The 15947-nt window shown below is 51.9% G+C and overlaps 1 protein-coding gene across 7 annotated transcripts; it reads left to right on the forward strand.

Moving 5' to 3' along the window:
* The first annotated feature begins 1042 nt into the window (after nucleotides 1–1042).
* On the forward strand, nucleotides 1043–15238 carry ZBP1 (Z-DNA binding protein 1). Of its 7 annotated transcripts, none has more exons than XM_019972140.2 (9): nucleotides 1044–1272; nucleotides 1480–1886; nucleotides 3849–4058; nucleotides 4819–4884; nucleotides 5283–5456; nucleotides 6637–6798; nucleotides 7856–8059; nucleotides 9075–9287; nucleotides 10570–15238. In XM_019972140.2, the coding sequence occupies exons 2-9, from the start codon at nucleotides 1862–1864 to the stop codon at nucleotides 10719–10721; spliced, it is 1206 nt and encodes a 401-aa protein (XP_019827699.2). In that variant the 5' UTR covers nucleotides 1044–1272; nucleotides 1480–1861; the 3' UTR covers nucleotides 10722–15238. The 7 variants fall into 7 exon arrangements, with proteins under 7 accessions (XP_019827698.2, XP_019827699.2, XP_070657504.1 ...); XM_070801403.1 differs by having other exon boundaries at nucleotides 1532–1886; XM_019972141.2 differs by having other exon boundaries at nucleotides 1798–1886.
* Nucleotides 15239–15947: the final 709 nt, after the last annotated feature.

Raw genomic sequence — 15947 nt, forward strand, 5'->3', positions numbered from 1 at the left:
TGGCCGGTTGTGCAGTGAGCCGGGAGAACTTGGACTCGGGAACACAAAGACAACTTTGAGATAAGCCTTCGGGGCCCTTTCCATGGCTGTACTTGTTCCCAAGTGCCTCCCTTTGCAGAAATGCTGGGGATGGTGTCCCCCTGGCACCCACTCCTTGGCCTCAGCTGAGACCCTGAGCCCTTGACCCTCTGGGCTGCCTCGCACAAAGCTCTTCACCTCTGTTGGCCTCAGTTTCCCCTTCCGTCACCTGGACTGAGCAGTGTCTCTGAACTGTTTGGGGAGATCAGTGGCCCCTGTAAGAAGTTTCAGAAGCGATGGGTCTTTTTTCTAGAACCAGGTCAGTGGGTGCCCAGCTGTGTTCATGGCTGTAGAGGTGCCTGAATTAACCCTTTTAGTCCTCGCCACCACCTCTTGAGGTCACTCCTTTTATTAGCCCATTTCATAGATGAGAAAACTAAGACATAAATAGGTAAAATAACCTGCCCAAGGTCCCACAGCCAGTAAATGGTGGGGCTGAGTTAGAACCTGAGCATCTCTGTGACCTTGGACAAGTGGCCTCATTGACCCAAGCCTCAGTTTCCTGAGAAAAGAGACCCTAACTAGACCCTAACCTGTAGATAAGTCAGGGGCACATGAGGTTGGAAAGTACATAATAGGTACTCATTAAAGAGAGTCTTCCTTTTTTTTTTTTAACTAGAGGGTAATTGCTTTTCAAAGTTGTGGTCTCTGCCATACATCAACACTGTTGTCGGTTTGATATGCACACACTTGTGTGGTTTTGATGATCACAGGTGCTCAGCCACCCACCCACCCACCCAGGTATCTTGGCCTGTGGCTAGGGGAGTCAAGGTGGACAGCAGTGGGAAACCCCTCATCCCCAGAAGAAGCTCTGGTCTCCTCCATCTCAGCAGCTCCCTACCAATATCTAGTAGAAGGCCTGTGTCTTGCTCAATTCAGCTTTCGGTTTTGTTTCTCTGAAAAACCACACATAGAAGTTTCATTTTCATTTTCTCCAGAGACTGATAAGGTTGGCTGCCTAGGGCCCCATTTCCGGGGTGTGAACAGCTGACAGCCGACAGCCGTCCGGATGAAGCTGGAGTGTCTTCACAGCTGCCAGAAGCACCAGCCTGGCCCACAAGAGTACACCCAGCCTTGACCGGACCCACCTTCTGCAGGCTCCAGGGTCAGAGCCTGCTGCTGACTCCAAGTCTCCCAGGCCCCTCGCAGCTGCTGCCAGAATGGCCGAGGTCCCTGCTGACCCAGGAGACACAGGTACTTTTTTCCCTCTAAGGACCCATGGGAGTGCCCGGGTGGGACTTAAATTTTCTTCTGGTTCCTTTTCTTGGTTCAGATGACAACCACGATAGGCTAATATCTGAAGGCACAACCGTAAGAAAGAGAGGGAGAGAGCATTGCATCGGGTTCAGAGCCTTGCTCTACACCAGGCATCTTGCAACACGCTCCATGTGCGTTTTGCAGGAACCCTCAGGGGAAGCCCGCTGAGGTTCCCACCTCACTCCTGAAATCACAGGCGGCACAGGTGAAATGACTCAGGGGACCACGGCTGAGCTTGGGGCCTGAACACCCGTCTTCACTTTCGTTTTGAAGAAGGAGAGAAGTTGCTTTGCTAACAGTGGCAAGTGCTTATACGTGGCTTTCCCCCTGCTACTGTTCTTTCATTGAACAGCACACATGCAACTTAACTGGCACTGAACAGAGCTGTTTTCTAGGGTCCCCACTGAAAGCATGTGGGCTGGGGGCTGAGGCGGTTTTTGTCTGTCTTTGTTCTGTGATCAGTAACTATCTGAACCTCACCACGATCTGAAGTAGTCACGAATCTCACCATTTCAAAGAAGGGGAAATGGAGACCCGAGGTCACACAGCTGGTAGGTGGCAGAGTTTTGGCTCAAACCCAGGAAAATATGCTGTGTCAGGGAGGGGGGTTAACTGGGAGTGCCCAGGATCCCAGGCTGGTTGGTTCCCAGGTTCCTGTTATATTTTCCAAAGGAGACATGTCAGGGGCACTGGGTAACTGAATTTAACTTGTTCCCCAGCAGGTTTTCCTTTTAACTGATCCCTCATCCCATTTTTCAATTTCTGGTTCAGCAGCCAGAAGACTCAGTGGGGGAGGCAAGCCCAGCCTTCACTGCATGGACCCCATTTCCTCCTTGAGGTCAGGGGACTGCAGGAGGAGGAAGAGAGAGAGGCTCACCCAGGAGCAGGTTTTTCAGGAATCAAAACTCTTTTCAAGGCTAGGCAAAGCATCAGTGGGTTGGATGGGTATGACAGTCTCGGGGGTAGTGTTTAGTGAGTGAAGTTCAGGCTGGGTGACCCCAGGGGTTGTAATACCCATCACCTGCCCCGAGAAGGATGCAAACATTCCATTCATAAGAGCAAGCCACACTGCCCAGCGCAGAGCTGGTAAACAGGTCATCCCCTAGTGCTGCCCACTCAGAATCCAGCAAGAACCCAGAGGTCAAAGGGTTGGGCTGCTGCCCTGGAAGGGTAACTTGGTCTTCCCAAGAAAGGCCCTGCTTTGCATTCCCATGGTGTTCTCAGGGGCAGACACTTTCTCTCCCAGCTCCATGCACTGCTGGCTCTGCGTCCACCAGTTCTTTCACTCCCCGCAGGGCAGCTGGCTTGGGTTTATGGGAGCCTGCCTGCGAGGACTGGGGCCATTTGGAAAGTTCCTCTTTGAGCCTCGAGGCATCCTGCTTAGGACCATTAACTCTGGCAGAGGGGAGGCAGAAACAGAGGCCTTGGAGGAGCGCCCATCCCCTGCCCAGGCCATCTGAGCACACACCTATCCAGTAGTGGACACTCACTCTTTCATCCAGTCCCTCCTCCACTCAAATGCTGTTAATAGTTCCTGAGACCCTACTGCATGCCTGGCCCATGGCTAGACACAGAACCACTACAGTGAATCTGGCAATCACAGCAGCAGATCCCTGGGGACACTCTGCAGGGGACCCACACAGGACCAGCATCCCACCTGATCAGGGAACTCAGGACAGCCTTCCAGCATTGGAGTCTGAGTGAGAACTCACAGTGGACAGGTGGAAAGGGGGGGAAGAGCACGCCTGGCAAAGGGAACGGCATGTGCAAAGGCCCAGGGGTGAGTATGGCTGAAAGGAATTCAAACAGGTTGGCACTTGAAGGGCAGTTGAGGGTGGGTAAAGATGAGGCTGGCAGAACCCGTTCTGCCAGCCAAGAGGAGGGTGGACTGGAGGGAACCTGGAGTTGGTGGAACTGCTGTCATTGAGGGGATGCTGACAAGGAGTGGGGAGTGGAGGCAGAGAAAAGGAGAAGAAGGGGTTGAGAGAGTCTGGAGCAGTACCACCAGGACTCCATGGTTGGGCAGCAGGGTGAAAGCTCTGTTTCTGAACGCCTGCTGGGTTTCTGATGGGGATGAACAGTGACATTGCCCCTGTGGATGGTGAGCCCGAGGAGTAGATTCCACAAGGCAGGGTGGATGGGGGATGGAGAGCACCAGGGACAGGCCTCACTCCCCCCGCTCCTCTGCTCCGCCCTTACCCTCCTGCATCCTGCGGCCTCCACTCTCCTCTGCTCTGAGGACACCTGAGAGCTGACCGTTCCCAACTGTCCTCCAGTGCTCACACAGGCGGGGGACACTCGGAAGGCCTGGCGGCTCCTCTGGCCACCAGACTGTCCGGCCCAGGTCATTTCTGAGCAGCCCACGCACCCCTCCCTGAACAGAGATACTGATGGATGTCTACTTTGACCTCTGTTCCTCCGTCTGCCCTGGATCCCTCTCTGAGGGCTCCCGACGGCCCAGGCTGTGTCGTGGGGACCTCAGTTCTGTCTCTGCCCCTGTCTTGCTCTCCCAGACCTTGAGCAGAGGATTCTGGAGGTGTTGAGGGATGCTGGCTCCCCTGTGAAGACCGCCCAACTGTTAAAGAAATTCCAAGTGCCCAAGAAGAAGCTCAACCAGCTCCTCCACAAGATGAAGCAGGAGTCAAAAGGAGTTATGCTCACAGGCCCTGCGACGTGGTGCTTGGGCGACGGCGGGACCAAAGAAGTGGTTCCCACAGAGCGGGGTAACCTGTCACCGCGGGCGGGGGAGGTGGGGGTGCGGGACCCAGCATGAGCGGTCCTGGTATCGGCCAAGCCCAGATTTGGACCTGGGTTCAAGTATGGGCTCTGCCCTTGAGGGTGCATGCAGTCTTCTCACTGCATCCTGATTTCTTTCTCTGGCCAATGGAGGCGAGAGGATTTGATGCAAAGGGCTAAGCCCATGCCAGCACATAGTAGATGCTCAACAAAACTTTAATAATAATGGTTATGACACTACCAATGACACAATAATAATTGAACAGTCTTAGCATCGCATGAGATCTACTTCTCTGGTTCTGCAGCCCATGGACCTAAACAGCTGACATGTGTCAAGTACTTACAAAAAGCTGTTGCAGGACCAGGGTTGGGGGAGGGGGGGCTGAAAGTGAAAGTGTTAATCACTCAGTCATGTCCAACTCTTTGCGACACCATGGACTGTAGCCCACCAGGCTCCTCTGTCCATGGAATTCTTCAGGCAAGAATACTGGAGTGGGTAGCTGTTCCCTTCTCGAGGGGATCTTCCCAACCTAGGGATTGAAACCAGGTCTCCCATATTTACAGTCTGAGCCACCAGGGAAGCCCAGAAGTGGATGGGGCAGGATTTGAAGCTAAGTTCCTTTAACTCTAGAATCTGAGTTTGGAGACCCGTGTGCTGGGTCCTCTACAGAGCAGCCTGCCTTTGTTAGGCAGAATCCACATCCCCTCTCCCGTTCCTTCACCCTCTGACTGTCTTTCTTTCTCCAGCGGAGAGGCCCCAGCAAGATACAGTTGCAATTCCAAAGAAGCCAGGCCCCCAGCTCAGTAAACAGGGTAAGCATCCTGGTTTCATTCAGCACCAGTTCCCTCTGCCCCCAGACTCTCACGGTCATTCAGGAAGCTACACGTGTCCAGCGACAACCATCACACCCACTGAAAGGTCCCTCCACTGCACACAGTGTTCAGAGGCAAGGCTCTGTCTCTTGGGGAGAGGCTAAGTGACTGAGAAATCATTTGTCTGATGAATGGTTAGCGTTTGCTGTGTACCTAGCATGGGCGGGCACTGTTCGGAGCCCCTGAAGAGAATTCCCAACCCCCAGAACGACCTCTGTGGTGCAGTATTATTATTGTGTCCATTTCACAGATGAGGAAAATGGGCACAGGGGCTGGTAAGCAGGGGAGTAGATCCAGCCTCCAGGGTCCTCTTTAACCACTGGCCTCCCACCTCCCAGAGGAAGAGATCTACCAGTTTCTGGAAGCCCATGGGCCCCATAAAGCCCTGATGATCGCCAAGGCCCTGGGGATGAAGACAGCGAAGGAAGTCAACCCAGACTTGTATGCAATGAGGGACAAGCACCTCCTGGACTTTGACCAGAAATCAAACTCTTGGACAATTTATCGATCAGGTAGGCCCTTACTCTGGACAGGGTAGAGGGCAGAGCTGTGAAGAGAAATTGTAACACTCAAGCCCTGGTCCTTGCCGGGCTCCTGCTAAGTACTCTGGCTGCCCCACCTTGTCAGAAGCTGGAGTCTTGCTGACCTGTCCCTGGCAGGGGATTCCAGGAGGGAGGGGAATGCTGGTGGGAGTAACCAAGGAGGGTTTCCTGGAGGTGGGGTCCACCCCTGACTGTATCAACCCTGGGACACAGGTCTCAGTTTGAGTTTGAAAACAGTTTTCTGTAAGCATTTTGCCCAACTTGGAGTTTTAAAGTTGTTGAAGGAGTCGGCTAGGCTGGGCTTACATTCCCACAGGTGGAGTCCCAGAACTGACTTAGGCATTACAAACAGCAGGCCCAAGGCCTAGAGACTCCAGTACTTTTAGGAGATCACCAAATGCTCCAATTTCTCTTTAAATTGGAAGAAAAAAATGGATATCATAGTAAGAATGAATAGCTAATAATTCCAGCTGATTTATATTTGCCTTTATCCAAACACAGTCATTAAATGCAATTTTAAATACTTTTTATGGAGTTGAGGGCTCACAAAGACACAAGAGCTAAGGGCCCACGAAGGTGGGAATGTGGCCCTTTGTGTGGAGCCCACGTGGAGCTAACACCCCTGCTTATGGCACCCAAGGAGGGTCTTAGCATCTTAAATGCTAGATGTTAAACAGTGGTGACTACTCCAAATTATTAAAAATGCCTTGTGAACCAAACAAAGCTTTTCCCATGGTTAGAAGCAGCCCGTGGACAGCTCCCTAAAGGGAGAGAGGAAAGGTCCCGAGAGGAAAGGTCCCTATAGGAAAGCGGAGGTTAGAGCTGTGGTTTCCTTGCAGTGGGAGGGGGCAGAGGGTGCAAGCAGGCACCAGCTGCCCTCCCGCAGTGGCAGAGGACACATGGGTAGGGTGGCCTGTGGGACAAAGTACAAGTTTACCTGCAGCGTTTGGTAAACACTCTGGCTCCTGGGGCCCACTTGGGCCCACTGACTCAGAACCCCAGGGTGGGCCCCTGGGAATTCGTGTTTTAACCAGCCCCACCCCCCACCCCCGCCCCACCCACCCAGGAGATTCTGGTGCTGTAGACTAGTATTTGGAACTTCCGTCCCCTTGAGAGGCACAAAAGGATTGAGTGGAATATTATTTTGCAGAAGGTTCTAGAAATCAGTCCACCCCAGTTATTTACCAGCAAAATCCAATCAACATGATCTGTCAGAAGGGACCAAACAGCCACATTTCCATCCAGAACTGTGAAGATATCCAGATTGGACATGGGAATCTCCTAGTGAGACAAATGGGCTCTGCGGAAAACGGTGAGTCCTCTGAGATGCCTGGGAGAGGGGTCCTGTCCATCTGGGTGGGGTGAGGAGCAGGGGGTGCATGTCTCCAGAGAGAAAGGGCAGCTATCAGATTTCCAAGGTCCTTTCTGGCTTCCCCAAGAATCAGGCTGTCTCTCCTTGTGCCTGGATCAAACCCTTCCTGCATTCCCTTTACTCTGCCATCTTTTGCCACATTTTCCACAAGAAACAACTTCATTCATTCTCTCTCACTAAGATGGCACAAGGCATCATTGTAACATTGTGTGTGTTCCAAGACACTGTTTCTTCCCTCATGTTAACATTTCACAAACTGGGATCCCTCTTACTGGGTGCATCCTGGCTTTGATGAAATAACAGTAAGCAAGTGAGTACCTACTCCGTACCAGGCACTGTGGGGAGAAGGGACAGGGCCACCTCTCAGTCCAGCTATGGGACATGAGTGAAAGCATTGACCCCAAATTTGGGACACCCCCTTGACCTCGAGAAAGCCCTTCCCCACTCTGGGCCACAATTTCCCTAACTGTGAAATGAGGACTTTGTTCTAGACTCTAAATCAACCTTTCCCCCACCTTCAGTCCTCTGAGCTCCACCTTCTGTAATTTTGGCCGAGTCCCTGGCTGACTGTTTACTTGGTGTTGCTAAATGGTTTACCTTTTATTCTACTCAAATTCATTTTAAAGTAAACTTTTACAGCATTTCCTTGAAAACCACGAAGGTCACCCCAAGGAGACTTTTTCCCAATAGGCCAGAGGGGTGAGAATGGCTAGGAACAGAGGGCGAGCTCAGTATTTGGGTTTTCAATGCCCCATTGACACCCCAGGCATCCCAGTTATAAAACCCTGGAAACCCATGCTAATTGTTCTGCCGATCCACCTGCTCTTCAATTCAGAGCCTAAAGTAGTCACTTCCAGTCTGCTGGTGTCCAGAAAGAATTCAGAGTCTTGTTTCCTCTGTCTGGCTAGGATTTATCTGTGTGCATGGTGGGGAGGGGGTGGGAAGAGCGGTATCAGAGGGTGGGGGTTAAGGGTCATGTTTCCGTGTCCTCTACCAGGCTCCACGGCTCCCTGCTACCTCCCTCCAATGGCTTCTGCTGATCCCTCAACTCTGGATTCCCAGGCTGGATCCTGGGGGCCCCAGGACATCCGGATGGAGAAGTCTGTGCTCAGGCGAGTTCAGATGGGACATGGCAATGAGATGAGACTTCACAGCAACCCAGCCAAGGGCTCTGCCCACGGCGCCTGTGACAGCCCCCCAGGTAACAGGACAGTGGGCTGCCATCCTGCCCCCACCCCACCCCATCTGGCCTCCTCGATACATGGGACTTGAGCCAGTCCTTGTGGGGAGAGAGGCATGATGGGAAATTCTTTCCATCCCACCAGGAGGCTGTCCACAGAGTAGAGCAAGGGGGTCTGGCAGAGTTAACACTAGGGTTCCCATTCCTGCTACCCACCTAGGAAACCTCGATGTCTTCATCTCTACAATGGGCAGGGATCATTTCCTGGGCCAGATGAAGCAGAGACAAAGGAGATGGCTGGGCTGGAAAGGCATCTAAGGAGCCACCTAGGTGCTGTTGACCAGAGGGCTGAGGCGAAGTCCTCGCTGGCACTGGGCATCCAGGCTGGGGGAGATGCAGCAGAGAGGCCTGGGAGAGGAGGAGCCCTGGGGATGCTAGGGCACAAGTTTCCAGAAGAGAAGAGGCTGTGAGATCAAAGGAGGGTCACGGGATCTGGCAACAAGGGGTCTGCAGTGACCTGAGGGGCCAGAAGGAGTGAGGGCAGTGGAAGGAGGTGAGACAGAGCGTGGCCAGCTCTCTTCTGAAGTTTGGCAGGGGAGGCAGGAGCAAGATGGCAGGGGCTGGGGACTGGGCGGGGGGCCACGTGAAGATTCTAACTGAAGATGGTGATGGTGTTCCAGAGTTGCCAGAAGGCAGACAGCAGAGAGACAGGGACAAGGATCCGCGGGGGCAGTGGTTGAGTGCCCAGGGAGGCACAGAGGACCAGGTCAGTGGGGATGGGCAGCAGGAGGAGGGGAACTCAAGCTGGCAGACCCAGGGGCCGAGAGAACTGGCAGCCCAGGCACATGAAAGGAACATACAGAGGCACCACGTGAGGCCACGTGTCTGCTCATGACAGAGCACGGCACGGACCACTGCAGGGAGGCTCCAGGAGGATGGTCAGCTGTGCAGGACCTGGGAGCCAGGTCGGAGGTCAGGCCTGCTGTCCAGCTGCTCACAACCCCTCCCCAAATCCCTTTCTATGACTGACCTGCAGCCTCTGTCCTGGGCACCAGCCCAGACGCTTCCATCGAAATTCAAATCCCTGAACCAGGACCTCAGTCCGAAGGGGTCACGTCCCAGAGAGTCCACATTCGCTCCTGCTTCCTCGAGGACACCACCGTCGGCAACAGCAACAGGATGATGGTCCACCCAGGGGCAGCTGATGTCAAGGGAGTCAAAAGGCCTGGGGAAACAGGAGGGGACGCAGGTGAGCCTGGGGCAGGGCGGGGCCCCCATGCTCTTTCTCTCATTCACTCAACAGTCATGAATCTCCCGTTTCCTAGAGTCTGGGAGGCAGGAGAGTCATGGCAGAAGTGGAGTCCACCTAACCCATCACTCAGCTGGGAGCCTTTGCTTCCCCATCTATAAGTTGAGGGTTAGAAGAGCCCATGGCCCCTGGGCTGTGGGGAGGACTGGATGCACTCCACTCACTGCTGCGGCACCTGGACCAGACCAGTGACATGTATGTGGGGCCCGGTGCAGCAAGAAAAAGCAAGGCCCCTTGTTTAAAACTTAGGAAGAATTTCAAGACAAAGACACGAGAGTGGTAAGCCGAACACAGGCCCGTCTGAAGGCCTGTGTGGCCACCCAAGCCACATGCCATGAGGCTGGGCTGCCTTGGAACCTTCTGGAACACGATCCCTCCTCTATTCTTAGTCACCCAGATCACTAATTCTTCCCCACAAATAACACTGTAGCCACCTTACGCTTCTCCCACGTCTTCAATTGTTAGGAAGAAGTCATTCATTCATTCATTCATTCACCCACTTTGGCCCCACTCCTGCACGCAAATTCTCCCCATCCCTGGAGATACAGCTAAGAGCACAAAGAGACCAATACACCCCACTCATGAGATAAGAGTCCAGTAGCGAGTAGTGACTAGCCTTTTGAGACCAGCACTAAAAAGAACTATAAAACGGGAGGCAGCAGTGTGACCTAGTAGACGTGCCTTAGCCAGGCCGACAGAGAAGCTCAGGATGAGGTGGCGTCTGTGCCCAGGCCTGCAGGAAGGGAGGAACCAGACAAGCATAGATGTGGGAAGAGCACTGCAGGCAAAGGGAACAGCAATCGCAAAGGCCCTGAGATGGGAACAAGGTCCAGAACCACACACATGAGCCCAGGGAGCAGAGGCATGTGATCCAATGGGCAAGGCTGGGTCTCTCCCTGCTGGGAAGCCCAAGAAAAAGGTCTGGGTCCTATCTGAAGTAAGCTGGGGTGGCCTGGGGGGTTGGAGCAGGGGGCAACATGATGTGGGGCACAATTTAAAAGTCTGACCAAAGATAATCTGAAATCAAAGGGGGCAGAAGAAGTGGGAGCAGTGGTCTGGGGGAGAAAGGATGGGGCTTCGGAGATGGGGACATGAGGTCATCCACCCATGAAGCCTGCACCCCAGGCAGCGGCTTCAGCAACCATGAACCAAGTCACCTCGGTTGTTCAGTTGTTCGTGGGGAGGCGGCTGACGTGTTCCTGGTGTCCCCTCTCTTCCCCAGAGCCTCCCCACCGAGATGCACCACCCAGAAGCGAGGTCCCTCCTGTTGGCAGTCAGGCCGACCCCGTCAGCGCTGAGACGCTCATCTCAGAAAAGCTGACAGCTATGACCCTTGAGAGGCATGACTCCGAAAGGACAGAAGACACCTGCTGAGTGATGGACCCGAAGAGCTGGTCTCCCCCAGGGTTGGGGGGGTGGGACTCAGAGCAAACAGCCTGGAGGCAGACTCACACAGAAAGAGCCTGGGGGCGGGTGAGCTCTCTGCTGCCATAAATGTCATTTTTTACCTTCTCGCCTCCGGACACACGACCAGTGTGGGTCAGCATTTGGGCTGGACCCGGCGTGGTGTGAGGGCTATGTCGAGGCAGTCTGAGTGCGGCTTGGAATAGAGTTTCCAGACCCAGAGTACTGCCGAAAGGAGTGAGTTTATTAAGAACAAAGACCAGAAATAATGTGGGCACTGCGGTCACAGTGGGCCGTCAAGTCCCAACAGGCCTGGGCAGTTGCTGTCCCAGTGCTGTCCCCTCCCTGTGTTGTGGCCAGGTTTGTTCTGCCCTGTCTGGGGCTGCTCGCTCGATGGCTGCTCTGCTTCCTGTCACCAGACTCAGTTCCTCCGGCCACCCCTGCCCCTAACATCCATCCCCGCTGTGCGACCCCTCAGCCTGATGGGCAGAGACTGCTCTGGTTGGGGCCATGGGGTGAGGGTGGGGGGGCGCAGAGGGCAAGACTGGCACCCACAGCGTGTGGACAGGAAGAGAAGCTAGGGGGCAGACACTGGGGTCTGGAAACTAGACTTGGTCTGGACAGTGCTGGCCTGCACCCTGTGGGGCCTCCTCTGGCTGCTGAGATGTCTGCGAGCCATGCTGGAGGGGGCATCTGGGTGGGCCCAAGCTGGATCTCCAGCCGAGGAGGGCAGGGACAGGGCCTATCATGCCTGAGGACCTGGGGTGGGGGTGGGCTGGGCTGGGCTGGGCTGGGAGCGCCCCGTGACACACTGTGCTTTTCCCATGTGCTCTGTGTGTGTCTGGGCTGTGCCCGGGGTTTCACAAATAAAGTCGTGTGGCAGCAGTGGGGAAAAAAAAAAGGACTTGCCTGGATGGTGCTGGTTTCCCACCCTGTGGGGTCTCCTTTGGCTCCTGAGAAGGGTAGTCATTCCCTTCTCCGGGGGATCTTGCCAATCCAGGGATCAAATCCAGGTTTCCCACATTGCAGGTGGATTCTTTACCAGCTGAGCCACAAAGGAAGAATATTGCAGTGGGTAGCGTATCCTTTCTCCAGCGGATCTTCCAGAACCCAGGAATTGAACTGGGGTTTCCTGCATTGCTGCTGCTGCTGCTGCTAAGTCGCTTCAGTCATGTCCAACTCTGTGCGACCCCAGAGATGGCAGCCCACCAGGCTCCACCGTCTCTGGGATTCTCCAGGCAAGAACACTGGAGTGGGTTGCCATTTCCTTCTCCAATGCATGAACGTGAAAAGTGAAAGTGAAGTCACTTGGTCGTGTCCGACTCCTAGCGACCCCATGGACTGCAGCCTACCAGGCTCCTCCTGGTAGGAGGGATTTGCTATGGGATTTGCCAGGCAAGACTACTGGAGTGGGTTGCCATTGCATTATCCATTGAGAACAAAGAGCAGAGATAAAGTGACCACTGCAAGTGCAGAGGGCCAACAACTCCCGACAGGCCAGGGAGAGATGACAGGTTTTGCAGGTTAATAGCCGATTTTTAAGAAGCAAGGTCCAATGCTGTAAAGAGCAATATTGCATAGGAACCTGGAATGTCAGGTCCATGAATCAAGGCAAATTGGAAGTGGTCAAACAAGAGATGGCAAGAGTGAACGTTGACATTCTAGGAATCAGCGAACTAAAATGGACTGGAATGGGTGAATTTAACTCAGATGACCATTATATCTACTACTGTGGGCAGGAATCCCTCAGAAGAAACGGACTAGCCATCATGGTCAACAAAAGAGTTTGAAATGCAGTACTCGGATGCAATCTCAAAAACAACAGAATGATCTCTGTTCGTTTCCAGGGCAGACCATTCAATATCACAGTAATCCAAGTCTATGCCCCAACCAGTAACGCTGAAGAAGCTGAAGTTGAATGGTTCTATGAAGACCTACAAGACCTTTTAGAACTAACACCCAAAAAAGATGTCCTTTTCATTAGAGGGCACTGGAATGCAAAAGTAGGAAGTCAAGAAACACCTGGAGTAACAGGCAAATTTGGCCTTGGAATACGGAATGAAGCAGGGCAAAGACTAATAGAGTTTTGCCAAGAAAATACACTGGTCATAGCAAATACCCTCTTCCAACAACACAAGAGAAGACTCTACACATGGACATCACCAGATGGTCAACACCGAAATCAGATTGATTATATTCTTTGCACCCAAAGATGGAGAAGCTCTATACAGTCAACAAAAACAAGACCAGGAGCTGACTGTGGCTCAGATCATGAACTCCTTATTGCCAAATTCAGGCTTAAATTGAAAAAAGTAGGGAAAATCACTAGACCATTCAGGTAAGACCTAAATCAAATCTCTTATGATTATACAGTGGAAGTGAGAAACAGATTTAAGGGACTAGATCTGACAGATAGAGTGCCTGATGAACTATGGACTGAGGTTTGTTACACTGTACAGGAGACAGGGATCAAGACCATCCCCATGGAAAAGAAATGCAAGAAAGCAAAATGGCTGTCTGGGGAGGCCTTACAAATAGCTGTGAAAAGAAGAGAAGTGAAAAAAGCAAAGGAGAAAAGGAAAGATACACTCATTTGAATGCAGAGTTCCGAAGAATAGCAAGAAGAGATAAGAAAGCCTTCCTCAGTGATCAATGCAAAGAAATAGAGGAAAACAACAGAATGGGAAGGACTAGAAATCTCTTCAAGAAAATTAGAGATACCAAGGGAACATTTCATGCAAAGATGGGCTCAATAAAGGACAGAAATGGTATGGACCTAACAGAAGCAGAAGATATTAAGAAGAGGTGGCAAGAACACACAGAAGAACTGTACAAAAAAGATCTTCACGACCAAGATTATCACGATGGTGTGATCACTGACCTAGAGCCAGACATCCTGGAATGTGAAGTCAAGTGGGCCTTAGAAAGCAGCACCTGGCAGAAGGAGGGGGTTGGGAAGGGAATGATGTTCTAGGCAAGGGCTCAGCCTGAGCAAAGACACAATGCTCAGAACTTCCTCAACTTACTTAAGACAACTTACTCAGAGCAGCACAGCAGTGTAGGTGTTGCTGAAAAACCCAGTGCAAAAAAAACACAACTGGAAGATCAGCTGGAGGGGAATCTGGACTTGATGCTGAGCTCTGAACAAGCACCGCTCCAGCTGCACAAATATTCAGGGAGAACAAGGAAGTTGGCTTCATTACAAGGAAGGCAGGCTTTTGTCTGGTGGACTGGAATGGCTCTGTCTACAAGAGGACAAAGTTATCTCGACCACCCCTGTGATCTAGGGCTCCAAAATCATTCCTGCCTGGGATAACCGGTTTGCAAACATGCCACCAGGATGTCAGGGGCATGAAATCAGGTTTGGCTCCTTGCTTCTGGCATTGTCTTCCCTCTGCAGTGAGCTGAAAACTAAGTGCTTGCCTCAAAGTTTGCCTGGCGTCTGTGGTTAACCAGGCCTGTATCGGCGGGTGATCAAAATCATCTCAGAGCTCAACTTCAGCTCCCACCTGCAGCCCAGGCCAGAGCACTCAATTTTCCTGTGAGATTTCACCTCTCTTTGTGATTAATTTGGTGTAAACACGCTGACAAAGCATTGTTAGCAGTTAATTGGGGCTGGAGGTGAAGGTCAAAGCTGGTCTCTTCAGGAATGAAATTAACTAGCTACCATTAATACAAAGAATGATCAAGTCCATCTATCCCCAGCCTTTTGCTCTCACTAGCTCATCCATTGCCGCAGGTTCTTCAATGATTCTTGTGCTCACAGAACTTGAAGCCTCTGGAGTGTGATAGGGTGAGGGTTGGGATGGGGAAGGAAGAATTTCCTATTTGAGTTAAAAGTAATTTTCCAAAATCACCATGACCTGCTCACAAACACGATTCTATTTTCCTTCTTTTTAAAAACATTTTATTAGAATATAGTTGATTTACAACGTGTCAGTTTGCTGTACAGCAGTGAATTAGTTAGACATAAACAAATACCCACTCTTTTTTAGATTATTTTCTCATATAGGCCATTAAAATATATTGAGTAGAGTTCCTCTGTGCTATACAGTGGTCCTTTTTAGTTATGTATTTTATGTATAGTGACGTGTATTTGTAAATCTCAGCCTCCCAATTCATTTCTTCCCCACCCTCTTTACTCCCTGGTAACCATTAGCTTGTTTTCTACATCTGTAACTCTATTTCTGTTTTGTGGATAAGTTCATTTGTTCCCTTCTTTTAGATCGCAAGTATAAGCGATGTTATGTATTTGTCTTTTTCTGTCTTTCTTATTTCACTCAGTATGACGCACTGTAGGTCCGTCCATGTTACTGCACGTGGCATTATTTTGCTGAGTAATGTTCCATTGCACACATGGCTAAGTAACGTTCCGTTGTACCTGTGCACCACATCTCCTGTATCCATTCCCGTGTCAGTGGATGTTTACGTGGCATCAGGTCTTGGCTACTGGAAACAGTGCTGCGATGAACGTTAGGGCGCATGTATCCTTTCGGATCTTGTTTTTCTCCAAATATATGCCCAGGAGTGGGATCGTGGGGTCAAAAGGTAGCTCTAGTTTTAGTTTTGAAAGGAAATAGCAGTGTGTGTCGTGGTTGGCGTGGGGGAGCAGATTCCCCTTGCTGCTGTAACAAATTGCCGCATGTGAGGGGTTTAAAACAACACAAACTCAGCATCTGGTCCTGGAGGCAGACTGGATGAAAGTCATGGCTTGAGCAAAGCCAGTTCCTCCGGAGATTCGGCAGAGAACCGTTCTCTTGCCTTTCCCAGCTTCCAGGGGCACCTGCTCTCCTGGCTCACGGCCCCTCCCTCTATCCCCAAATGGAGCAGCATCACATCTTCGATTCTCTCCCCTCCCTCCTCTTTCCACCTCTTCTAAGAACCCTTGTGATTACTGTCTGCCCATCCAGGATAATGGTCCTTTATCAAGGTCCCCTCAAGGTCCTTTATCACCTCCACACCCTGCAAGGATGAAAGGGTATCATGCACAGTGATTCTCAGAGCATCTAACAAATGCTGAGTTCCAGTCCACCCCAAATCGACTGATGACAGTCTCTGGGAGAGAGGCCTGGGCTGGGGTATGTTTTTTAAAGCTCCTCTGTGATCCCAAGGAGCCCCTTGGGGGCTGAGATATCCCTGCCTGGCTCCAGTTGGACATACCCAGGACACCAACAGACCACAGCTGTTAGGACCGCA

The sequence above is a fragment of the Bos indicus genome, chromosome 13, assembly GCF_029378745.1.
Source record: "Bos indicus isolate NIAB-ARS_2022 breed Sahiwal x Tharparkar chromosome 13, NIAB-ARS_B.indTharparkar_mat_pri_1.0, whole genome shotgun sequence".
NCBI lineage: Eukaryota > Metazoa > Chordata > Mammalia > Artiodactyla > Bovidae > Bos > Bos indicus.